At 35.8% G+C, this 27,562-nt stretch overlaps 1 protein-coding gene across 4 annotated transcripts in view; it reads left to right on the forward strand.

The window, feature by feature from the left end:
- Positions 1-2,774: 2,774 nt before the first annotated feature.
- SREK1 (splicing regulatory glutamic acid and lysine rich protein 1) overlaps positions 2,775-27,562 on the forward strand; it is a 35,021-nt gene continuing 10,233 nt past the window's right edge. For 2 of the 4 annotated variants that reach the window (XM_045566595.1, XM_045566596.1), the window contains exons 1-7: positions 2,775-3,146; positions 11,830-11,963; positions 17,621-17,736; positions 20,400-20,564; positions 20,704-20,882; positions 22,090-22,220; positions 23,105-23,219. In XM_045566595.1, the coding sequence (XP_045422551.1) occupies positions 2,986-3,146; positions 11,830-11,963; positions 17,621-17,736; positions 20,400-20,564; positions 20,704-20,882; positions 22,090-22,220; positions 23,105-23,219 (1,001 nt within the window). In that variant the 5' untranslated portion in view covers positions 2,775-2,985. Of the gene's footprint in view, positions 3,147-11,829; positions 11,964-13,700; positions 15,726-17,209; positions 17,334-17,620; positions 17,737-20,399; positions 20,565-20,703; positions 20,883-22,089; positions 22,221-23,104; positions 23,220-27,562 lie in introns of those variants that run through there. The other 2 variants (XM_045566597.1, XM_045566598.1) reach the window with 2 other exon arrangements.

The raw sequence follows: 27,562 nt of genomic DNA on the forward strand, positions 1-27,562 counted from the left end.
ATCATAGCTCACTGTAACCTCAAACTCCTGGGCTGAAGCCATCCTCCTGCCTCAGCCTCCCGAGCAGCTAGGACTGCAGGGACATGCCACCACACCTAGCTAATCTTTTATTTTTTGGTAGAGATGGGATCTTGCTATGTTGCTCAGGCTGGTCTCCTGGCCTCAAGCCACCCTTCTGACTTGGCCTCCCCAAATGCTGGGTTTATAGGTATGAGCCTCCATGCCTGCTGTCATCTGCTTTAAAGTGCCCACAGGTGATTTTGATGCACACTAAAGTCTGAGAACAACTGTCTTAAACTAGTTGCTATTAATCCTAGGGATCCATGGTTGGGCTTCCAGAGGCCCCAGAAGCACTGGTAATTGAAACTAAAACTGAGTGTATGTCCGTATATATTTTTCTGAGTGGACAGCTTTGATTCCTTTTATCTTCAAAAGGGTTCAATGATCGCCAACTTGGGACTGTTCCTTGCTTTCCATTATTACCACCTCTTACTTTGTTCAGGACCTCATTATAGCTTATCTAGAGTATTGCAACCGGTTCCTTTGCCTCTAGTCTCCATTCTTTTGTGTGTGGGCTTTTTTTTTTTTTTTTAACTGAGTCTCGACCCTTTTCAATGTATCTCCATGTTGCAGTGACAGTGATCATTTTAGAGTATGAATTTGATCATAGTCACTGTCCTGTTTCAAGGTCTTCAATGGCTCTCAAAAGCTTATGATAAAGTAACCTCTTAACATGACAAACAATAAATACCCTTCATCAAGGCTTATTCTTTTGCATGCATCTCTAGTCATTTGCAACCTTCAGTACCACAATAATAAACTTTAAGGATTCTGGACCCCACTTGGGCTCTCTCATACCTCCCTGCTTTTGTATATTCTATATGCTCAGTGTGTAGAACTGTGTATGTAGAATATATATTCGTTCAAGGTTCAGCTCAAGCACCATCTCTTCTGGGAAGTCTTTCATTAGAACTAAGTGGCCCTCTTACATGCTCCCAATTCCCGTGGGCTTATCCCTATGGTAATAGTTCTCAAACATTTTGGTCTTAGGATACCTTTACACTCTTAAGAATAATTGAGGACCCTAAAAATCTTTTAATTTATGGGATATCTATCCATATTTACCATATTAGAAATTAAGCCTGAGAAATTTGATATTTTGAAACTCATTAAAAATAACAATTATAAGCCCACTATGTGTTAACACAAATGATGTATATTTATGATAAAATCTTTTCCAAAAAAATTGGTGATCAGAGTGGCATTGTTTCACATTTTCAAACCTCTTTACTGTTTGGCTTAATAGAAGACAGATTCTCGCATCTCTCCATGTATTCAATATGTTGTGATATGTTTTGGTTGAAATATATGAAGAAAATCTGATCTTATGCAGATCAGTTGGAAAATGAAAAACTATTTTCATAGCCTTTTGAGATAATTGGAGATATTCTTCTTGGATACTACACCAAACGACATGTAATTTCTTTGAATGCAGTTGGAATGCGGACTGAATCTGGAACCACATCAATTAACTTATTGAAATCCATTAGTCTATTTTGCATGTGCAAGAATCTTTTTAATTTTGTAATAGCACTCATCGGTCATTTGGAAAACAGTTGTTCATTGAGTTGTAGACATCATCCAAATGTTGACATACTACATAAGGTCAAAAAATGCATTTGTTATTATAATATCAGTGGTGATTTTAGCAGAAAAGTCTTTAAGTACTGACGGGCTGTTAAGCTTAAGGTAACAGATACAAATTTAGCAAAATTTGTATTTTTGCATAAAAACTCAATTACACAAATGATTTTTCTGGAGAGAACTATCCTGCTGGGGCATGTAATAGCAGTAGTTTCTATTTTTTCACACATTTTAAAGATGTGCATGCTAGGGCGAAGATTTGATAAAATTACTATAATTTTTACTCCTTTGTCAAAGACATTCTTTAAGTGAAACTGACTTATTTTAAAATCTTCAGTTTTGTATGCTGTGAGTGGAATGAGACGAAGAATACAAAATACAGTGAGTACAGTTTGGGCCACTGCCTTGTCAGCAATTTAATCTTTTACACCATTAGTGCAAATGTTAACAAGGTGAAAAAGGTCAACAAGCTCTTAGTATTATTATGAAAATCATTTTGACCTTGCCCACCTGCTGAAAAGGTCTCAGGTCTGGGGTCCCTCAGGGATTTGCGGAGGGCATGTTGGGGACAGCTGCCCTAGTTTCACATATATTACTTGCCTCTCATCAGGTTTCAAGTTCTATGTGGACCGTCTGTACCTGTGTTTTATGTGCCCTTGTCTAATAGTGTCTCGGACATTACACTCAATAAATATTAATACCTGTGGAACAAGCGAAAAAATTACATAGTCTTCCTGCCTCCTTCCTTAACTGGATCTGAACCTACACGTTTTGTATAATAAAATTTTCAAGTTTTTCACAATTAGGACGCCTGCCAATTTTTTAAGCCAGTTGGGGAGGAGAAGTTGCCTGTATATAATAACGACGCGCCAGAGTTTGGTCAAGTGCTCATCTGCGATGAGGGGAGTCATTCCTCCTTTCCAGCCTCGCTCCAGGCCAGGCCGCTGGGTTTCCCAGTCGACTCTAGAGTAAGCCTGGAAAGAGCTGAGTCTCCCACGTTGATAGGAACACAAGAATTTGATCGAGTTTCAGCGGAAACAAAAACCCTGATAAAAATCTTGGCGGAGGGAAAGAGCAGCTGCAAAGACCCCGAAGACCACCCCCCCCCCAAAGCCTCAACAGCCGCCGCCCGAGACCGGCCGCGTTGCCGGGGCGACGCTTCCGGCCGGCGCGCGCAACCCCGGGAGCAGCGGAGTTGTGAAATGGGCGGCTAGACCTGCCCGGCGCTGTGCATTCGCCAGCGGGAGCGCGCTCGCGGGCGCGCGGTCTCCGCTTTCCCGGCTCCGTCGCTGACGCGTCGTAGACGTTGGGGAGCGGGAAGGCAGCGGCCCGAGGATCAGGATGAACAGCGGCGGCGGCTTCGGGTTGGGCTTAGGCTTCGGCCTCACCCCTACGGCAGTGATTCAGGTGACGAATCTGTCGTCAGCGGTGACCAGCGAGCAGATGCGGACGCTTTTTTCCTTCCTAGGAGAAATAGAGGAGCTGCGGCTCTACCCCCCGGAGTAAGTGCTGGAGCTCGGCTGGGGGAAGGGCGCGGGCGCCATAGAGACCTCGGGAACCGAGGCGTGGGGGAGAGCGCGGACGTGGGCGCGCGGTGCCTGTCACGTGACCGCCCGGGCCTACCTTGGTGCCCATGTTTGATAAGGGCACGGGGGCCCCGCGGTTCCACTCTCCGTATGAGTCGGATTTGGGGGTTAACCTTTGCTTCGAGCCCTTAGAGAAGATTTAGATTGGTTGCCTTTTCCGCGCCTCCGGGACTTGTCGCTGCCAGGTCTTCGAATTGAGTGCACCCCTCTTCCATTTTTCCCCCCGAACTTAAGATGGCCGCAGGTGGGCCCGGAGTAGTCCTCATGGCAAACGCCTGTTAGCGTTTTTGCGCTCTGAAAATCGCAGGAACTGCGCCTGAGCAACTGATCGGTTCTTAAGGCCTAAGTGTCAGGCCGTTATTGCTGACGAGAAAGCCTGCGGCTGATGACATGATAGGATTAGGACTGTATTTGTTCCCCAGGGCGGTCTCACAAATTTAGCATCTTGGTATTAAAGATCGTGTCTATTTACCCTTTTGACAACAGATTAAATATTTCTCCTGGAAGGTCACGCTGCCCCAGACCTTTCAGAAAAGGTGCAGCATTATCCCTGCTTTGTACTTTTTAAAGTCCACATCTTGGCTGGCATTCACAGGTCGTGGGCACTTCCCAAGTGGTGTATTTTGAGGTGGTAAGATTTTCCCTTGTACAATGTTATCTACTCAAAAAACTTGTACGGGTTTGGGTGTTGTTCATATTCTCACACGCATAAATATCCTTTTTTTAAGGTCTTAGAACCTTAAGATTCTCAGTTTTTTGTTCATTATGTGAAAATCCTTTGAAGGAAGAGGTAGTTGTTGCCCAAGGTTTCTTTCTTTTTTAAAAAATTTGATTTGACTTATTTCATAGTGATGCCTATAGACCTAGTTTTCTTTAATTTTCTACTTATAAGTTATAGCAGTGCTACCGTATAGATATGTTATTTGGATATTTAAATTTTGCCTTTTACATTTTTCTTTTCTACTTTTGATTTTGAAATATTTCATACGTGCAGAAAAGTCGACAGATAACATAGAACACCCATGTTCCCTTAACGTGCGTTTGTCCATTTTTTGCTATAGTTGATTATTAAAATTTCCTGTTGTTCTAATAAAGCTTTTTTTCTTTTGATCGAGTATATAATTATACTATCTCCTTTTAAAGCTCCAACTAATCCTTTTAGTTATTTCCCTTAATCTAGAACAAATCCCATCACCTTTTAAAAATCTTTCATACATTTTGCCTTGGAGTTGGCTTTTGCTTGTAGAATGACCCATAGTCTGAGTTTATGTAGATCGTTTCTTCATGATGAGATTCAAGTAATACGTTTCTTGGGAAGAATACTTTATACGTGCATGCACATACATTGTGATTGATTAGCCATGGCATTTATAGCTTTGAATATCTTATTTAACTTTTTTTTTTTTTTTTGAGACAGAGTCTCACTCTGTTGCCCAGGCTAGAGTGTCCTGGCGTCAGCCTCGCTCACAGCAACCTCCAATGCCTGGGCTCAAGTGATCCTTCTGCCTCAGCCTCCAGAGTAGCTGGGACTACAGGCATGCGCCACCATGCCCGGCTAATTTTTTCTATATATTTTTAATTGTCCAGCTAATTTCTTTCTATTTTTAGTAGGGACGGGCTCTTGCTCTTGCTCAGGCTGGTCTCGAACTCCTGAGCTCAAACGATCCACCTGCCTTGGCCTCCCAGAGTGCTAGGATTACAGGTGTGAGCCACCGCGCCTGGCCTTATTGAACTTTTGAAAATGCTTTCAGCCATCTTGATTTAAGTACTCAGAACATTTCTTTTTTTTTTTTTTTTTTTGAGACGGAGTCTCGCTGTCACCTGGGCAATTGTGCTGTGGCATCAGCCTCAAACTCCTGGACTCAAGCGATGCTCCTGCCTCAGCCTCCCGAATAGTTGGGACTACAGGCGCATGCCACCACACCAGGCTAATTTTTCTATTTTTATGGGGGGGGCGGGGCCCACACTTGCTCTGGCTGGTCTGGGACTCCTGACCTCAAGCAATCCTCCCACCTCGGCCTCCTGAAGTGCTAGGATCACAGGTGGGAGCCGCTGCCGCTGTGCCCTGCCGGAACATTTCTTAATTGAGAAGTATTTGGAGGAGTGCTGGTATCTTGCAAGAATCGGAATCAGTCAGTAAAATATTTTGTACGTGAACCTTTGTAAAGTAACCTTGCTTTCCATGTTGTGGTAATATCTTATAGGTACAAAAAATATATCAGAATATTCTTAATTGCCAACATACTACTTATATGGTTGACACCTGGGTTTGGGTGACAATATGCTGCCAGTTATTAACTGACACATCAAGAGTTACTGGTGTTTAAATGTCAGAGAAAATAAGAAGCTTTTTACTTAAACATATGGAACATTAAAGTGGAGTTAGTCACAAACTGTAATACATTTATCAAAATTGTAGCATAAATGTAACACAGGCCAGGCAAAATCCTTAACCAGTTTTTCCATAAGTGCAACACTAGATCCCTCATTCTTGTTTTGCCTCAATATTGACATGCTTTATTAACAGGTTCTCTGCTTTGTAATGAAGTTGTCATTACCTGGTTCTTATATTAAAGATGTGTTTGCAAATTGGGGCTTAAATGGATAAAAACACAGTAGTAGTAGGTTGTATTGAAGATAGAGATAAATGTTTTGCAGTGTCACATAAACTATTTTATGATTGATCTTTAGAAGCTGAGCAGAAATTCAGTGGTTTTAAAATTGGAAATATATTTCTTCAATAGAATATGAAAATAATTTCTCATTAAAATTTTATGATTTCCGTTGCTAATATGAAAATTTACATTTTAAGTTTAATTCTTTGGCATGAGGCAGTGATTAGATTTATTTTAAATTTTAAACATTAAGCATTCATGTAAACATTCATTATAAGCATTAAGAATTCTTATTTGTAATTTGTCGTCCTTTTTTGTACTGCCAGATAAGTATCCAGAATTACTATTGTAATTTTTTGCACAATAAATGAATGTCATAGCTGATGAAAACCTTTTTACATTAGTAAGAAATCTGGTTTTTCAGTAAATTTTTCATTGAGGTATAATGTACATACAGAAAAGCGCACGTAAGTGAAGCGGGATGAATTTTTACAAAGTAAACATAGCTATGTAACCACACAGAGCAGGATTATCTGCACCGTGGAAGTTCCTTGTGCCTCCCTTCAAGTGACTAACCCCCAAGGGTAATCCTGTCCTGATTCCTAACACCAGAGATTTTTGCCTGTGTTGATTTTTTTGCTTACAGGTTTCCTTCACTTCTCTGGTCTTCAAAGATTCTAAGAAAGAAAGATAAAATATATCAACTACTTACTTATTTAAGTTTATTTAGTTAAAAAATTAATATAACCAATATAGATACCTTATGGAAAATAGAGAAAAGGAAACACTTGTGATTCTACCACTGTATCAAAACCTTTCTCCATTTCCTTGTATTTCCTTCCAGTCCTTATATGCATTTATTGTAATACAGTGCAGTTGAAGGAATCCTACACTGTGATTGTAACTCTTCACTTAACCCGTAATAAGCATGTTTCATATTGCTGTTTTATTTATAGTAATATTTAAAGACTAATTGTTCTAAGTGTGTTGTGTTTTGCTGGATATTTTGGTTGCTTTTTTTTTGGTATTGCAAATCAGTCAATTTTAGCTAGAAGCATTTGGAAGTGTGTATTTATGATTGCTATGATTGGAAGGCCTACTGGCATTTAGTGGGTGTCAGCAATTCATAAGAAAGTCTTGTACAAGGAGGAATTGTGTTACCAAAGGACCATTGAAGCCCTATTATAAATAAAGTGTCGATTAATATTTTTGTCCTAGAACTATATACTTTGCTCATGTTTTGGATTATATCCCTTTTGATAGATCCTCTAAAGGATATATTAATGTAATGTAATGTACTAATAAAATACTGGACATTTTATTACCACATTGACTTTTAAAAATATCATACAGGACCATCACCCTGTTTAATGAAAAACAAAATAACTCGTTAGGGCCCAGGAAATTTAACTGATGGTCAAAAAGTTGGTTCTTTGATTTCTGCATTTACAACTCAGAGAGAAATTCTAATTTTTTTTGAAAAATGGTAAGATTTTATATTTAAAAAAAAGTTTGAGTCATTAAATGAGGTCAAACTAAAATCTTCTAAATTTAAGTACTGCTACCTTCTATAGATGTATACATTTAGACCAAATGGAATATGTAACCCTCCTTTTAAAAATTAAAACTGTAGATCAAAATTACATTTTTAAATGATTAATTAAAAAAGTAAATCTATTTGGTAGTTTAGATATACTAAAGAGAAGGATCTAAATACAAGATTTGGAAACATACGGATTTGTAAATAAGTACATATTTGTTTGCTGGGCTATTTATCATCTGTGTGTAGGCTTGCCACCGTATCATATTTTAGTCCATAATGTTAAAAATAAAAGTGTTATGGCCGGGTGTGGTGGCTTACGAATGTAATCCTAGCACTCTGGGAGGCTGAGGCAGGAGGATGGCTTGAGCTCAGGAGTTTGAGACCAGCAAGAGCAAGACCCCATCTCTACTAAAAATAGAAAAATCAGCTGGGCATGGTGGTGCACCTGTATGTAGTCCAGCTGCTCAGGAGGTGGAGGCAGGAAGATTGCTTGAATTCAGGAGTTTGAGGTTGCAGTGAGCTATGACGACGCCACTGCACTGTCTCAAAAAAAAAAAAAAAAAAAAAGTGTTACTCCCTCTCCTGAAAAGCCCAGATATTTATATAAATTAGCCTTTACTCTCTTATTTTAAGGGAGGTGATTTCAGACGAAGATTAAGAAAATTGCTTAAAGCAATGGGGTAGTCCTGCCTACTACCCACACTTCCATTATGCCATTCAGAACAGACCAGTGTTTTTTTTAACCAGTTTCCAGGCTTTTCAAATCTTGGTGACATGTCTATTTATATGTAGTTGCTTTACAAACTAGGCTCAGATTTCCTATTTCTGTTGATGTTTAAGTTTGAAATGAAGTAAGTTTCAACTAGGGGTATTTAGAAATGTGATTTTAGTTTTCAATAGTGATTATTTATGTTTACATTCTTTCAGAAAAGGATCTTTCAGTTTAGGAAACGTAGCTTCAAAGATGGCTTGTCAGGCTCTTGATTTCAGGGCTAAAAGAGTATTCCTGTTCCAATTGATAGGGCTTTAAGTAGGTCAGTGTAATCCTAAATTTTTTTGGTTGCAAGGAACAGAAAAAGTGTTACCCAGTCTAGTTCAAGAAGAGGTATTATTTCTTAAAAAGAATTTCATTAAATTGAAAAATGAAGATTGTAGTACAGCCAGACCTCCTGGGAACTAGGACTGGCAACCAGAAAGGTATCAGCAATCAAGGTGACTATCTCTGGCTTTCAAGAGTATTGTCAGTTCAGTTTGTTTCTGTGTATCTGGCCCAAGGGGATTCTATGTAACTTTCCAGCCCAGTAGAGAGAATCTGATTGTTCCAAGCTCATTTGGTTAAGCCTGACTACTCAAATTGTGGGTTGCTGGTCAGCCCAGTGAAATGGGCCTATGTGACAGGTGGCTAATCAGTTGTGGCTAGAGAAGTTTACAAGATCTGTTGAAGATTTCACATAAGGAAACTGTGATAAGGCCTGTGTTGAAGTTTTACAGAATGTCTTGGTAGCACATATAGGAGGGGTACCTAATCACTGTGGTATTTTTTTTTTTTTTTATCATTGTGGTATTTTAAGATGGCTTACCCACTTGGAAACCTGAGCCTTGAGGAAAAATGGAATTACCGTTCAAAAAGGGAGTTAGAGGACATCACAGCCAAATGGAACAGCTTATAGAAGACCCAGATGTTCATCATGTGTTCTCAGAACCACAAGTATTTGTATGCCTGGATTTTTGGGTGCATTTAGATGATGAAGCAAGAACAGAAGGTTGCCTTTGAGGAAATTTAAGCTATGGAATGACATGATGAAATTTAGGGTTTAGAAAGATCACTCTGGGAGCTTTTGTGGAAGACCATTAATAAGGGGTTGAGGTTGGGTGCAGTGTGGGTGGTTAGGAGCCATGGTAGTAATCCAGATGAGAAATGATGAGAGCCAGAATTAAGGCACTGATAGTGAGAATGATTAAATTAATTAAATTAATCCATTAATACTTAATGTGATAAATATTTGGGAGGTACTCTTAGCAGGATTTATGGACCTATTGGATAAGGGTACAAAAAGGTCTAGAATGGTTTATCAGTAGGATAGGCAGAGTTTTGGAAACAACCCCAAATCTCAGTAATTTGACAAAACAGATTATTTCTTACACTAAATTGGTAGAAGTGTGAACTCTGCTTATTGTGATCACTCACTCTAGGGTGAAGCTGATGAATCTTCTGAATGTTGATGGTCACTGTGGCAGAGGAAAAGAGCCTAGCAATTGCTCTTCACGCATCTTCAGAATAGTGACACATTAGTTCTGCTCATACTTAATTGGTCAAAGGGAGGTTATGTGGCCACACCTAACTTAAAGGAGCAGAAAAATAGAATTTTATCATGAACCTAGAAAGAGCTTTAGAAATACGTGGTAAACTGCACTAATGACTATGACGCTAGTGACTCCCAGATTTAAGGCTTGAGTAATTCGATGACATCTTTCACTGAGATATGAAATAAAGGAAAAAGGGCAGGGTTGGTAAGGAAAGAGGATGGTGAATGTATTCTGTACTTAATGATTTAAAGGTGACCCTGGTAATCATCAAGGTGTAGTACTCCAGCAGGCACTTGGATCTGGGGGACTAGAGCTCACTCGAGGCCTAATAAATTGGAGATTCAATGATGTAGCGTGGTGAGTTAAGTCTGGATGGGATCTATTTACCTCAGTGATAACACATAAAATGCTTTGACTTAGATCTTGAATTGGATAAGGGGCGATTTTTGTGAGAGCTGGTGTGAATACTGAATTGGATGGCCTTAGGCCGAAGTGAGTTGAGTTGGGTGTGAAAAAGGTAGAGGTCTTTTTTTTTTTTTTGAGACAGAGTCTCACTCTGTTGCCTGGGCTAGAGTGAGTGCCGTGGCGTCAGCCTAGCTCACAGCAACCTCACACTCCTGGGCTTAAGCGATCCTACTGCCTCAGCCTCCCGAGTAGCTGGGACTACAGGCATGTGCCACCATGCCCGGCTAATTTTTTTCTGTATATATTTTTAGTTGGCCAGATAATTTCTATTTTTTAGTAGAGACGGGGTCTCACTATTGCTCAGGCTGGTCTCGAACTCCTGACCTCCAACGATCCACCCGCCTCGGCCTCCCAGAGTGCTAGGATTACAGGCCTGAGCCACCGCACCCGGCCGTAGAGGTCTTTTTTACCAAGTTTAATTAACTAATTATGTTAATGTGTAAATAGTTTCAAGTTCTAAATACAAATACATTTTATCATCACAGTGTTTGGTTAATAGCATAAATATGTATAAATTTAACCATTATTAATGTGGTTATTCTACATTGTTTTTAAAGATGGATTTGTTGCTATATGTGAAGGATTGCAAAGAAAGATTTTTGAATTTTAAAAATGACCATTTGTGGAATTGCTAATTAAATAATATATCAAAATTATATTTAAATTCTTGATTAGTTGAATAATTATGGTTGCATGAGATTTGGAATTAAGTGATTAGATTTCAAATCTTTTCCATTTGCTTGTTCTGGGATTGTGGTCAACTTCCTTGACCTGTTTTGTAAACCAGAGTAAATTAATATTATTGTACAAGTCATATAAGATATTTTTCAAGTGATCTCTATGTTTCAAATGATTGTACATTTATGTTATAGATTAGATATATATTTAGTTTGGGCCTTTTTTTTTTGCTAAAGACAATCACAGACTTTAATGAAAAATAATTATGGATAGGTTGACAAAATGATTGTCTATGAAGATAGTATATTTTGGAGTCTAACAAGATGGACTCATTAGGAAAAGTTCCTTTCATTTATGCTGTGTCTGGTTCCTTTTTACCATAGGCCTAAGTTGAACTGAATCAAGTAAGGCTAGAGTCTATGCTGTTTTGCATATAAGTATGTAAAATTTTGTTTGTAAAATCTTTTTGTCTGGAAAATTACATTGTCCAGCTTAAAGCAGTCTGGTATAGGCAAAAGACCTTGATTTTAATTCTGTATTGTCTGATTGTTTCTAGGACTGTTGTGAAGATTTTAGTAATTTAAATGTTGGGGAATCATATTTAGGAAGAGTTGGAGTAGTTATAAAATTTGAAGTTTTGAGGACAGGAGATTTTATAAAGATTTTGCCTACTTATGATACACTGGTTGAACATCTTTGGGTTATATTGGCTTAACATTATACATTACACTCAGATTAAGGACAGATTAATTTTGAGTTTTAAGTTTTACAAATAAGGCTGTAGGCCTGCCTGCATTGCCTTCTCTCTTGGCAGACAGATCACCATCAAATGACTACGTTTTGCTATTTTATGTCTTAATGATCCTTAGCAACAAAAATTTCTTAATTGATTATGTGAGATTATGTAAGAATTAAGAAAGAAATTTTAAATGAAAGTGACAAAACCAAGCTAATGTTTATTAGTCTAATTATTTTTCTTTTTATCTTGCAGCAACGCACCTCTTGCTTTTTCCTCCAAAGTATGTTATGTTAAGTTTCGTGACCCATCAAGTGTTGGCGTGGCCCAGCATCTAACTAACACGGTTTTTATTGACAGAGCTCTGATAGTTGTACCTTGTGCAGAAGGTTGGTATCTCTCATGTTTTTTCCCCATTGTTTTAATCTCTGTCCTGTCTGTTACTGCCTTTGGCTTTCCTAGAAATTGGCAAGTAGACAGTATTCGTGTGTGTGTGTGTGTGTGTGTGTGTGAGAGAGAGAGAGAGAGAGGAAACAAAAATGAAATTTGAAGGAAAAAATTTTTACCTAATAGTAAATTATATTAAAATGGTTAATTTTTGGCTTATGTATGTTTGAGATTTTACAACTTAACATTTAAAAAGTTCATAAATTATTTGGCTTCTCTGGTTTGCTTTGGCTTTCTGTAGTCAACTTGCAGAATATGAAGAAATCTTTCTAAAATTAAAAAAATAGTTGATATGGGAAATTATTTTAAAGCATTAGTAAGCCTTTACTCCATGTGTTCCCTATTAGTACTATTACAAATTAAAACAGTGTACACTTTCTGCCAAACTGAGGTTAAGTGATATTTATAAGAAAAATACTCATAATGTATACTTTCAAGAACCCTTTTAAGGTAATTTACCTTAATTGTTACTGTGACACCATTATTTTATACTCATTGTAATTGTTTACTATGAAACTGGAACTTACTTTTTTCTTTTATTGGCTTTTTTGTTGGGGGAGGGTAAAAACAAAAAGCAATTTTCTAGAGTCTCCATCAAGGAGATAGTTGTTCAAGATAAGAATAAAGACCTTACAGTTACTTGTTAAATTTTATGACTCAGACTGCTTTAAGAACTAATTATTACTAATACTCTTTAGTAACTTCTATTTACAGAGCCACTCATATAATAAGCTGTGCTGAATTTTGACAGGTCTGGTGTGTAATTAGCTTTTATTCAGAGTACTGACTATGGCATGTGTACTTGGATTTTAGAATTGGGTTATTGTAAATTTAAATGTCCTTAAAATAGATTTTCTCTCATGGATGATGGTAACTATTTTACAGTATACAAGTTTACCTAAAACAGTTTAATGGGATTTCATATGTAATTTTTAAACCCTCTTTTAGTGGCCAGGTCAACATTAAAATATCTTAGTGGGTAATAAGCAGTTTTCTGTACTTACAGAGTTTATGCTTATTTCAGAATTCCTATTCTGGGATGTCAAAAACATTACAATCAATTACAGTGAGTTCCAGGTTAGTATTTTTGAAGTCCCAGAATAGGACATTCGGGATTTTTTCAGATAAATTTGAAAGTATGTTTCCCATGCTTCAGGTTAAAGTGGTTAGAGAAAATAAAAATGGATTAAAGTTAATTATTTGCTAAATATATTCCTGTCTGCTGATTTGTAAGGATACAGTGAGCCCAGAATTGGAGAGTGAGATGGAAAAGGAGCTAGTTAATTGTTTAATTCTACATACTTTGTACTGAAATTTCATACCAAGAAACTGCATGGGAAAAAAGAAATCAGGTAGAAGGTTTATTAAACTGGAAATTTAATTATATCAGAAAATTATACCACCAACAGCACAAGATGTGTTATGTTAGGTCATACTGAATTGGAAGGAAGGATTTCAACACGGTTGCTTGGTTGGGACCTTGCTATATTCCCATAGAATCTTTCATAGATCTGAGAAGCCCTGACAGTGATTTGTTGTAAATATTCAAGGCTATGGACATCTAAAGGTCCCTTTCATTGTTTGTTTTACTAGATAGGGATGAATACATGCACATTCAGATACAGCTTTTTGATATTTTTAATACTATTTTGATACAAAGTTTTACTATTTTTGAACATGAAAATTTAAGCATACCTTTATTGCAATTTAGTTTTAAGTAAGTCAGTATTTTAGAACACTAACCTATAAAATAACCGGAATTAGCAAAACAATCAGATACATATTTTTTATTGGTTACAGCAACAGAGTTGTATTTAATACATACAACTCATATATGTATGGAATTTATGGAACTTGAAGAATTTGTTAAGTCTGATTATGCACTGTAAGCAAAGAATGTGTTATTTTGCTAAAAATAGCAGACTGATTTTGAAATAACCAAAGAAAAGTGTTCCAGTGGAGTAGAGTAAGTTCTGTAAGAGGAGATGTATGTACTATGGTGCTGTAAGCAGTCTTGACTGCATCCTTTCCTTGATGTTATACAAACAGCATCATGACATAAATGAGAAGAACCTTAGAAAAAATTTTAAGTTTTTTCAGTTTCTTTCAATTTGCTGTTTTTTAGTGCAAACATAAATGTGTGAAGATCATAAGCTGTAAAAGTAATGTTTGATGTGTAATAGGTTCATGCATATTAAGCATTAACTATTAATAAAACATACCATTTCAAAATATACATTCATTATACTTGTCCAAATATGACCTCTTTTTGTTGTTGCGTGCACTTCAGATTTCTTTTTATAAATGTTAACACTTGAAAAAAGATAAGGTCAAACATAACAAGGTGTCAGCCTAATCATCAGTCATAACTTTATGTCCACATTTTCTGGTAGATGGATTTTGACTATTAATTTGGTTTTGTATGTTTTCTCTATGTGATATTTGTGCATTATTAGATGACTAGACTGGCCAAGGCAGACCTGTTACACTTGCCTGAGTTAGGCATTGTTTGCCATGCCACTAAACCTGCCGTCAAGTGAAACCTTCATTGGGGAAATGAGATCGAAGTCTGAACCGCAGAAGATGGACGCCCTGTCTCTGTTTTTTATTGTTTTACTTTAATTTCATTTCTTTTTCTTTATTTTGTCCCTTTTTTTTTTGTTTTTGTTTTTGTTTTGTTAAATCTCTTTCACTTTAACTTGTGAGCTGGTTTTCCAGTTTTTTGTAAATGGTATTCCATTAAGGGTTCATAACGTGTTGCAGATTATATTGGGAGATGATTAGCAGAGCTCAACCTTAAGATAAATTAAATTTTGATGAAGTAAATTAGGTACAGTGTTGTGAAGCTCATTGTGAGTCTTGATTGGTGTTTATGAATGATCAGGTACATTTTGTTCTTGAAATGTTACAGCACTGATAATAATCTTAGGTAATCTTAGGAACACTACAACATTTTTGTAGTTTTTTTCAAGTCTACATCTCTCATAAAAATTAAAGATTTTAATTTTCATCCTTCCCCCAGGAATTTTAGGCATACAAAATCATCAAGGAAAATAAGGAAATTTGTTACTACAATCTGGGAGTTGAGAAGAGCCTTTCACTTTTCTGACTGTTATTAATTACAGAACTTATTTCCTTGACTTATGAAGACTTTGTTGCCTATGTGGGGAATGGATATCTGAGAAACTGTTGATTATTTATTTGCGTGTGTGTTTTTGTTTGCTTGAATTTTTTGTTGAAAATTCTTCAAAGATTACCAGCTTCTAAGTGGATTTTGAGATTAGGACTAACAGTTTAATACCATGAGAGATGATGTTTTCCTCTCAGTTGTCTTTGAGGAGTGCAGTTTGGGGAAAATGCCAAATGCTTATTTGTTTTATACTTTTATATACTCTGATAGTATTTGGAGGGTAAATTTGATAGATCTTGGAAATTAAGCAACAGAACTTGTACTTAAAGTACCTTTAATGATAATTAGAATAAGGCAAACATTATTGTGCTTACTGTTAGAGTTATAGATTTATAGTAGTTGATTACTATTGTGAAAGTCAGTGACAGTATGACAACTTACTGATACTTTATTTAAGGCAGAAGTGAAAGACTTCATAATACTAAGTAATTAACTTTTGGCCTGTGTTGAATACCCTTTTTGTTTGTATAGTCTTTCTGCGCTGCCTTCAATGGATAGATTTGCTTATTGACAGGTAATACTAAATTTGGAACATCACTAGATTGGAACTCTTCTTTATTTTTTTTAGGTGCATACTTTAGGGTAGTGAAGCTTAGGGTTTCCACCTCAGGACCTCAGTTGATTTATCAAGAATGTTAGGTTTTATAAGTATTAGGAAAAAAAACCTATTTATAACAGATAAAACAGGTGTAATATCAACATAAATAGTATAGTGTATATGTGGGTATACATAAATACATGTGTTCATACTAATAACTAATACATATAAAATAGATTATTGTTATTTGATGTTTTCATTAAGACCTACCTTTTGTTTATTTTTATGCATGTTAAGAAATCTGAAGAATTACATAGAAAAGATAAAATAACTTTGTTTTTGAAATTAGTAAATTAAAGTAGTAAAAACTTAGATGCTGCAAAATTAGAAAACAGTAGGCATTTGCTAAAGCTAATAAAAGGTAATTTTTGGTCTGTTCCTAAAATAAGACATAGCATTATTTAAAGCAAGTTTTAAATGTCATCTTGAATTCCATCTATATTTAAGGGATATATTCAGATAATATTGTTGAGAGAGTTATCTCTGCACATATGGTTGTTTTAAATATAATTTTTACCACTGAAGCCCGGCATGGTGCTTTTGAAAATTTACTGCATATGCTGTATTTGAGTTTAGTGTGATTTAGTACACTGTGTGTTTTAAAACACTTTGGAAGAATTCATAATGGGAATGCATAGCCAATTACCACATGAGTAGTTCTTCTAAATGTATCCACATGTCAATTATTTAAGGATTTTTTTTTTTTTTTTGGCTAAGAGGGTAAGGAAATGTGTGAAAGTTGCAGTCCTTATCAAAATTAATTGATTAGAATTCGGCAATTTAATATGGCAGATTGGACTTATTTCAGAGTAAGTTTTTTATTTTTTAAGTTAGGGATTTTTTTCTTTTTAGTGCCTAAGATAATTTTGTTGTCCCTGTTTTTATTGCTGTTAGACAGTTGAAATGTTTATAAGCAAGACATTTAGACATTAACTTCCTTTCTTCAGATAAGTGTGCATAAATTAGTTGTAAGTTAATATTTTAAGTTTCCTGGGACTAAGGAACTTTTTTTGTTAGTTACTCTAAAAATTTTTTAGCAATTTCCCAAGGCATATATTTTGGAACTGAGTTCTCAGGCATCTCTTATATTGGTGAGATGCCTTATTAACTGAATGGATGTAGGCTTCCTTTTAAATTGAAGCTGATTACATGAAGTAGGTTTTTGTTTTCTTCTGTTTGAAATTGAATGGAATCTGTTGGAGGGTTATCAAAATTGTTTGCATCACAAGAAGGAAGTTCAGTTACAGGATAGGGGCACTCATTAAGGAACAAATTTCAATTCGCACATATTTGTTTTTTCTTTTTCTTTTTTTTGACTAATTTGGTTATTTGCCATTTCTGGGGATTAAACTTTAAAAAATGTTCTTCTTTTCTGTATCTGATGTTCTGTGTGCTATTAGTGATGCAGCCAACACGAACGGTTGTCATGTGTAACACAACTTTCGATCACCGCGAAAACACCGTCCTGGGAAAGCGTCCATGCTTGATATCGTTTGGTTCATGAACATTAAGTTTCCAGTACAGGTGACCCATAGCTCAAAGTGTTAAATAATTGTCTACATTATTCAGTTTTTAAAATAATATTCCATTAATGAGATTGTTAATCTTTGAAGTTTTGCTCACTTTTATTTTTCCTAGTAGAGCAGGATAAAAGGAAAGACTTAAGTTTTTATTTATTTCTTTATATGGATCTGATAGATAGATTCATTTATTATTATTGTTTTTTAAGTGCAAGGGTAAATTATAAAATCATAGTGTAAAGTTTGTGTGGTGTTTCTGCTTTCTGTAATGTTTGGAACTTGCCTCTGCAGGTAAAATCCCAGAGGAATCCAAAGCCCTCTCTTTATTGGCTCCTGCTCCAACCATGACAAGTCTGATGCCTGGTGCAGGATTGCTTCCCATACCAACCCCAAATCCCTTGACTACAGTAAGTACTATAAGCTTTTTTATGAAAGGGGTGAAGTTCAACTTTATAATCAGTTGTATAAAGAGCTTAGAAAATTATTTCCATTAAGTGGAGAGAATTCAAAATTGTTACTTAAATTCTTTTCCCACGTTATCACTGACTTGAACTTTTGGAATTACTCTTCAAGTAATTGGGGATTCACTTAATTGAGAATTCAAATAGATTATTCATTAGAAAATCAGTTATTGAAGCAGTATTTTGGATAGTATGGTGAATTGGAGGATGTAGGTAACTGTATTTCCCAGTTCATGAGGACCAAATCCATTTTTTAAATGAAATGATCCACAACCTTGGTAATGGGAAAAAATATCTGAGAAGCATTTGTCTGATATTTAAGAAATGCAATAAGGTGAGAACATGGCCAAAATATTTTCCCATTAATTATGCAGAATTAAATAGTAATTTAATGCCTCCTTTGTGATTTCCAAGTAGGATATTAAAAAAGGATATTACTGTTACTGGGCTCTTGGTTTTTGTATAAAAAATTCTGGTCATATTTATTTTAAAAGAAGGGCCATTTTCTTGAGAAACCTAAAACAAAATACAAAGCTCAGATTAATTGGAAGTTGAATATAGATTGGTGGTGCTGGATAGGGAGTAAACTTTTTTTTTTTTTTTTTTTTTTTTTGAGACAGAGTCTCACTTTGTTGCCCAGGCTAGAGTGAGTGCCGTGGCGTCAGCCTAGCTCACAGCAACCTCACACTCCTGGGCTTAAGCGATCCTACTGCCTCAGCCTCCCGAGTAGCTGGGACTACAGGCATGTGCCACCATGCCCGGCTAATTTTTTTTGCTATATATATTTTTAGTTGGCCAGATAATTTCTTTCTATTTTTAGTAGAGATGGGGTCTCACTCAGGCTGGTCTCGAACTCCTGACCTCGAGCGATCCACCCACCTCGGCCTCCCAGAGTGCTAGGATTACAGGCGTGAGCCACCGCGACCGGCCTGGGAGTAAACTTAATAGATAAGCTTTGTGATTGTAGTTAATTTAATCCAGATTGTAAAAGTAGTTTCTGAAACTTGAAAGTGCAGAATTTTAGGTTTTTATGTAGGGCTTTTTAGACCAGGGAAAGGAGTTGAAATTTATTCTTAAGGTAATTAGAAGCCATTGTTGAGTTTTAAGTAGCAGTGTGGCATAATTTGGCAATTTGAAAAGATCAGACTGGCTGTTACAACAGCAATAGTGACTGACATTAGTTTCATAAGCTTGTGTTTTCACCTTTAGGAAGTGTGCTGTTACTTAACAGTTGTTACATTTTAGTAGTTTTCCAACATATTCACATGTATAGTCATTAGTGGTCAAAATTTTCTTGAATAGCATAAGCAGAAATGAAAAAAGTGGTTGTGTTTTCTTTTTTCACCCATGGGAAGGTCTTTTTGTTATTTCTGAAAATTTTTTTTGTTTTCAAATTCTTATATCTCTGCTGGTTTAAGTTAACATTAAAATTAATATTTTCCTTTATACTTGAACTAAAAACTGAATTTAGTAATAATGTTATGGAAAGATCATTAAAAGGTTTTTGTCGTTTTCCTACCATAATGTAAGTAAGGAGCTTAATATTTTAGATTTATTTTCTTGGGTAAACTTTGTTTCATTCTGTGATGGTGGTACGTTGCTTTTACCACTGAATAGCTTTAGGCAAATCATTTAATCTCTTTAAGTCTTTTTCTTTATCTGTGAAATTGGCATAATAATATATGTTTCAAGGTTGATATGAGGATTAAGTTTTAATAACTCAGCAAAATTAGATGCCATGATAATTGTTAACTATTTGGAACTCACACAATCTGTGTTTTTGAGTGGCCATGGTACAGTTGATCCTCATTTGTGAATTCTGTGTTTATGAGTTCACTTACCACGTAAAATTTTTTAGGAACTCCCCACATCAATCCTTGAAAGTGCTTTTGTGGTCATTTGTGGACACAGAGTGATGAAAAATTTGAGTCAATTGATGTGCATTTTCCCAGATGAGGTCAAACTCTGTCTTGTTTTGGTACTCATGCTGTAAACAAGTGTACTTTTCTTCGCGGTTTAGTGCCACATTTTTTAAATTTTTGTGCTTTTTGTTGGTGATTTGCCCCCACGTGTAATGCTAAAATTCTCTGTAGTGCAGGAAGTCTGTGATGTGCCTTGTGGAGAAAATACAAGTGTGTTAGCTGAGCTTCATTCAGGCATGACTTACGGTGCTGCTGGTTGTGAGTTCAGTGTTAACGAATCAACAATGTATAACAACCAAGGCATCTTTAAACAAAAACACACATAAAATAAGGTTACGTATTTATCAGCTGATGAAAATGTTGTGACCAGAGGCTGGCAGGAACTTCACCCTGTATTTTCCCTGGGAACAATGGTTCAGTACCTCAAATAATGAGAATCGACTGTTTTCAGCGTCAAGTTGAAAAATAGCTAAAATATCTGACAGTTAAGAAATACATTTCTAATTACATTTAAAACTAATGTGACCTCACTCTCTTAATAATTCAGAAATAAACGTGGCTTAAAGTTAGGGGTCCCTAGTATCCTTCCGTTCTTGTTGAGTTGATCCATTCTTTTCAAGATTAGAGAATGGTAATTTTGGACACTAACAGAAAATATGTGCTCTATGTGTTTTTTTCTTTTAATAGCTTGGTGTTTCACTTAGCAGTTTGGGAGCTATACCAGCAGCAGCACTAGACCCCAACATTGCAACACTTGGGGAGATACCACAGCCACCACTTATGGGAAATGTAGATCCCTCCAAGATTGATGAAATTAGGAGAACAGTCTATGTTGGAAATTTGAATTCCCAGGTAACTAATTTAAGAAGATGTTTAGCAGTAGAAACTCTTACTCTTTTTCTCTTCATAAAAATCATATCAGTTCATAAAGTAGTATTGACCTGCTTTTTGAAAGAATATATTTTATTAAAGTGTCACTTTGTTTCCTCAGACAACGACAGCTGATCAACTGCTTGAATTTTTTAAACAAGTTGGGGAAGTGAAGTTTGTGCGGATGGCAGGTGATGAGACTCAGCCAACTCGGTTTGCTTTTGTGGAATTTGCAGACCAAAATTCTGTCCCAAGGGCCCTTGCTTTTAATGGAGTTATGTTTGGAGACAGGCCACTGAAGTAAGAAATCCTAAACAAAGAAATTTTAATGATTTTGAAAAATGTGAAGTTTTTTTTTATGTAATTAAGGCTTTTTTTCTTTTTGATATTAATAGTAATTGGCAATTTGTGGAAAGAAAGACTGTTAAGTACAAATGAAATACATGAGATACTTATCATTTTAGCCTTTAAATACCTATATCTAAAGACATTTACGTCATCATTTTCTATTTTATAAGGTCTAATTTAATGTTAACATTATTTATATACCCTACATAATGGTTGTAGGTCTTTTTCCATAAGCTTTAACAAGTCAGTTGGTTTTGCATTATGACTCTAGACTAATGGGCAACTTAACGTGTAAGTTGAACCTACAATACTTCTAGTTATAAGAAGTTTGGTAAATTCAAAATCTCAGGAAGAAAATAAAATATTAAGTACCCAGAAATGTTGTAAACCAAACATTTTGACTTTTAAGGTTTGCTCATATCCTTGCAAAAAATTGATGTAGCCTTTCAGATACAGAAATTCTATTTTATGCAGATTATTGAGGCAAACATAGTTTTGTCTGAATTTCATAGATGATTGCCTTAGTTACACAATTTGATCAGAATTTTGCTGTTAAAGGTTAAATAACTTCTTAGTGGATATTTGTCTTCTCTGTGTGGAAGGGGTAAAGCAAGACACATCAAATTCATTTAGGTGCATCAGAGAAGCCACTGTTAGCTAGTAGAGGAAGGGTTTTGTCAGATGCCACCAACATTCTAGTCTGTGTCTGACTTAGCCGTGGTTGAGGGTCACTTAAAGTGATGCACATGATAAACAGCTCTCCCTTCATCCTCCCAGGGTGTACAGGTTATCAATAAAATCTTATCTAAAAATACAAATGATTCATTTTAGTATTGGTATCAACATTTTAATATAATTCTAAGCTATATCAAAAAGCACTTGGTCTGGTCTGTTGGAGTTTTTAAAAAAGTCAGCTGGGGTTCAGTTTTTCTCTATTCCTTTCTCTTGGCTTTGTTAATGAGATGATGGGAGGTAGAGATGAGAGATTAATCATGGTTTTAAGGTTGTTTTTGGTTATTCTGTATATAGCTATATCATTCTTAATGTGTTTCTAAGATGTCCTCAGATTTATAAATATGTGTATCATATAAACATTTGATTGTTTCATGTTTTATAAAATATGGTGTGTGTTTGTGATATGCTAATATTTTTAATTTAGAATAAATCACTCCAACAATGCAATAGTAAAACCCCCTGAGATGACACCTCAGGCTGCAGCTAAGGAGTTAGAAGAAGTAATGAAGCGAGTACGAGAGGCTCAGTCATTTATCTCAGCAGCTATTGAACCAGGTAAGGCCATGTAGCGTTGTTGCATAGGTCATAGTTTAAAGATTACAGACTCTTAGAACTGAAAGGAATTTTAGAAGTTATCTTGTTCAGTCCCTTCGTTTTACAAACAAGAAGACTGAAACTCAAGAAATAGTAAGTGACTTACTCATGTCAAAGAACAACTTAGCACAAATCCTGTCTTTTCCCATGATACCGAATCAAGGCACATTAGTCTGAGTTAATCAGCTTTAAATATTATATTTTAATAGCACAATCTGCTCAAAACTGATTTGCTAAAAGCAAAATATAAATGTTGAGAGGCTAAAAAGAGAGTAAATATATTTAAGATGTTATGATTCTGTAGGTTTACTTTTCTTCAAAGTTTTAGCTTTAAAAATAGAAAAGAGAGTCCATGATTTAGGAAAAAACCCCACAGATATTGTTTTAGCATGGTAGAGAAACACCTATTCAAATTTTTGTGTTGCTAACTAAAATAATTTAAAAATCCAATCTAAAAATGTCTAGGTGATTTACATTTGAGCAGATTTTCTAAATTAACACTCATAATTTAAGCTTCAATTCTAGCAGAGTAAATGGAAAAAGGTCTTAAAATCACTGTCATAGGAATTACAGACATGTTATAATCGTACGTTATGGCAGCAACAAAATATTACGAACAGCTGTTTATAATCATCTGGTTTATATGTACTGCTGCAGGGTGGCTGCACTCAACGAGTTTATGCAATGACTTTCTTGGATGTTTCTGAAGGATAATTGCACAGGAGGAGGATGTACAGAGAGTAGGCCCCTTGCACTATATGTGGTACATTCCACTTGTGCCTAATTATTAACTGGGATCTTTAATTGTTCTGAGCTTACACTGCAAAGTGGTTTTTTCCTCCCAGAGTCTGGAAAGAACAATGAAAGAAAAGGCGGTCGATCTCGTTCCCACTCTCGCTCAAAATCCAGGTCTAGCTCAAAATCCCATTCTAGACGGAAAAGATCACAATCAAAACACAGGTGAGAATTTCTACCGTCTTATTTAAATAGTTTTTTTTAGCTTTGTATTTAAAATAGTTAAGATTTTATGAGTTTTTTGTCAAAATACTAGAATTTAGAAATTTCAGTAGTGTTCACCTGGAAGTATGTGGTTACCATTAAATATTGCTCTAATTATAATACTATAGTTTAAAGAATGAAATTTTGTCTAATTATATTTAATTTTTAATATTTCAACTAATTTTTAATTTTAGAAGTTGGTTTTCTGTCTAAATATACTTTATTTCTGAGTTTTCTGAGAGTGAACTAGTCCTTATGTATATGGAAGTTGCAGAAACTTTTTATTCATCATATTGAGAAAAGGGAACATATTTAGTGTCCATGCTGAAAATATTATTCACGTTGCAGGTTTTTTGTTTTCTTTTCCTAGTCCACTCCAGGTCTGGGGAGCACCACCCCAGATCTTGGTTTCAAGCAATTCCCTATCTCCAGTACCATGTGTCCAGTGGAACACTTTGAGTCCTTGGTACTTCTGGTGATAGGAGCCTCCGCTGCCCACTTTTGGACTTGAAACACAGGAATAACTTGCAGTTTGAGCTCCAACTGGTGTACTTTTCCTAAGCTCAGTTTCTCTGTTTATCTTATTTTTGATCATAGCTTTGTCATTTTGATTTTCTTTTATTTTTTCTTTGTGTTTGGTGCAAAGAGGACCTCAAAATGTAAACTTGCAACACTATCTTGATTGGCAGTACCTTGAAAATCATGTCTAAGTTAAAAATTTTGTCTTTAAGGTATGGAGGGCAACTACTGTTGAAATGTGAAAGTGTCTATAGTGGATCCTAATTGTGTATTATGTGTGCTCATACTTATGTCTTGAGAAAGGAGGTGGGGAGGAGTGTGTGTGTGCATGTTGTGTGCATTAGAGAAGGGGAAATGTTTCAGGGGAGGCAAAAAGGAACCCAGTGTGCTGTACATTGAGCCTTACCGTCAAGCTCAGTTTAGTCTGTTTTTCTGTGATGATCGAGAAAATTCAAAGAATGTAATAGGAAAGTAGGATGTTCTTTCTTTAATTCTAGTGAGCTGTACTTCTCGCTATACTGGTGTATACATCTCTATTATTCTTAGTTTGCAAAATCTCCTTTGGAATATGGTTTTACTATCTCTATCCAGGGTCTTATAGTAAGGCACATTCAGAACCAAGTGAAGGAAATTGTTTCATGTACAAGGAGTAAGACAGTGCAGCAGAAGCCAGAATTGGAGAAGGGAAGTAGAACAGAAGCAGCAGTGGTACTAGACTATGGATATCTCCATATGTTGACAGGATGTGGTGAGGGTAAAGGAGATAAAGGAAATATAAAATTGGGCTGAAGAGTAATAACTTCCTTTCGGAGGAAAAAAAGGGCAATGACCTGAATCTCATTTTTGTGTTGATTTTTAAGAGAGCTAAGTTCCAAGGAAAAAACGAAAACTTGATTGGTAGTGTCGTTGTTTCTTTGATAATCTGTGTGAAGCTTTATGTGCATATTGAAATTATGGCAAATAAGTTAGCTGTCTACTTTAAGGTTTTTGTTTTTATTTTAAGTATATTTGGCTATTTTCCCCTTCTAAGGGTTAGTAGGGAGGGGTTATTCAGTCTAAATTAAAATCTGTTGATTAGTGTTCTCATTCATGGGAGTACGTTCTTGTAGATATGTCTATATAGCATTAGAAATTGTTAGCTCTTGGCACATATATATACATACATATTTTTGTTAGCATATTCTGTTTTTATACGTGCATATGGAAACCTTGACTAAGCTCTCATAAACAAATGCTAATGTAAAAGAGGATGAGGTCTCTTTAAAGGAGAAAAAAGAGAATCCCTTACCTAAAAACATTTGGCTTAAGGGTCCTGACCTAGAAGGACTCCAACCCCCAGGCACCTGGGAGGGAATGACAGGCCTTTCTTGACTTTTCCTCCCATGATAGTGGGAGTTGATGTCCTCTGGGCTTGCTCTGACCTATTAGACTTAGCAGGAGTGTGGGTTGTAGGAGCCCTTTCTCTTAAAGGCCCAGCCTCTTCTACTTTTTCACCATCTTCATGTGCTTCCGGAGCTGTGCTTCCTACCTTCTAGCCACCTGTACAACCTTTCTCTATTCCTTCCCATACTTACTATAAAGAGGGAAGAAAGGGTTTCTTGTTACTGTGACTTTGGCTAGGACTGAGGAATTGTGTTTCCATTTTGTCCAAATTTTGATACATGTTTTATTAATAGAAACAGTGTTAGAAAAGGTGTATAGCACTATAATTGTTGTATTTTTAAGTTAAGTAACTTTACAGATCAGCATAGAAACTATTAGACATTTTGTAGTGATTTAATGGAAAACAACTGATTTACAAATGAACTTTGATGCAACATAATGGTAAGTTCCATTTATTTATAGTTTAATTTAAAAGTATAATTTTGCATTATTCAGAACAATGGGAATATAATTTGTCATTATTAAAAAATGGGAACTGCTGATAACACAAATCTTTATCTTTGGTTGGATTAGATCTGCTCTTGACTACTTTTAGCATTCTTAATCAGAAAACTATTGGAGTGGGTGAGATAGAGACGTGAAAATACTTAATGTCAAAATTAAAATGTAATAGTTACCCTTGAGCAGTGATTTTTGGAATCTCAGGACCTACAGGGTAAGATGAGAAACCAAGTGATAAAGAAGTTTCTTTGCTTAAGATGGGAAAGCACTGCTTTGAGGAAAAACTATTTGTATTTTTAGCAAGGATAATTGGAACAGAAATCTGTATATTAAGACTTTTTATTAAGGTACATAGAAGCAAAGGCACTTTAAAAGAGTACCCTATGTGGATATCTGTAAATGGACTAATAATGTTCTAAGTTATACGGTTTTGCCTTAAGATTTACTCCTTTACTTTCATGTCTCTTAAGTTACTAATGATAAAGACTTCAATAAACTATGAATTATCTTGTATTAAAAATGTGACTGGATGACAAGTGTATTATTTTAAAGCCATACAACAAATGAATGTTAGAAAGCACATTTTTAAATTTTTAAAAATTTTGTTTTAACTAATTATTTTTTAGAGACAGGGTCTTGCTCTCTTGTCCATGCTGGAATGCAATGGCATGATCATAACTCACAGCAGCCTCAAACTCCTGGGGTCAAATGAGTCTCCTAAGTAGCTGAGACTACAGGTGCACATCCCCACATCTGGATTAATTTTTTAATTTTTTTGTAGAGGCGAGATCTCACTGTGTTGCCCAGGCGGTCTTGTACTCCTGGCCTGAAGCGATTCTCCCACCTCAGCTTCCCAAAGTGCTGGGATTGTAGGTGTAAGCCACTGCTTCGGGCCTGGAAAACAAATTTTGACTAACTTAAAAATGTGTTTAAAAAACAAAGTTTTGTCATTAATTGAGGATTGTAGAGATTATTCTGGTTCATGGCATACCACAAGCATGATTATTTAAGTATGTTTTGTAGATATTTGCTCAGTTGAGTTTTAGTTATAGAAAGCATACTGTGGAAGTTCATTTGACCTCCTTAGAATAAATATTTAAAGATTACATTTATGTTAATTTTTAATGATGATATTGAGAATTAAGAGTTTCAAGCATTAACTCTGTGCTAGAGGCTGCTAGGCAGTTTTGCATACATCCTCAGATTTAATCCTCATGACTGCCCTAGGCGATGTAGGTATGATTCTTACTTCACTTTATAGATGAAGAAACTCAGACTTAGAGAGCTTAAGTGACTAGCCAGAGTTCTCACAGCTAGTGTATGGCAGAGCTGAGTTTCAGAGCCAGATTGTCAGACTCCAAAGCCGGTGAGTCTAAATCACTTTCCTATTTAAGTTGTGTGCATCTATTTTGTTACATTTTAATAAATAGTGCTTAGGATACCTCCTTATGGAGGAAAAAGAATCATTATTAAAACAGTTATTTCAGTGGGGGGTGGGGAGCTAGTCAAAATTGAAATAACAGTTGTTTTTCTTGCAAGAATTCCAATAATAGTTTTTTAAAATACAGGTTGAGCCTCCAAAATCTGAAAATCTGAAATGCTCCAAAATCCAGAACTTTTTGAGTGTCGACATGATGCTCAAAGGAAATGCTCATTGGAACATTTTGGATTTTTAGAGTTTTGCATTTGGGATGCTCAACTGGTAAATGTATATAAATGTATGTATTGCAAATATTTGAGAATTTGAAAGAATCTGAAATTTCAAACACTTCTGGTCCAAAGCATTTCAGATAAGTGGTACTCAACCTGTAGCTATGATTACAGTTAAAGCTATAAAACCAAAGCATTGCAGATCTAACATTTGATTATATCTAGTTTTAACTTATGAGTAATGATTTTTA

Source organism: Lemur catta, chromosome 12, assembly GCF_020740605.2.
Source record: "Lemur catta isolate mLemCat1 chromosome 12, mLemCat1.pri, whole genome shotgun sequence".
Classification (NCBI taxonomy): Eukaryota; Metazoa; Chordata; class Mammalia; order Primates; family Lemuridae; genus Lemur; species Lemur catta.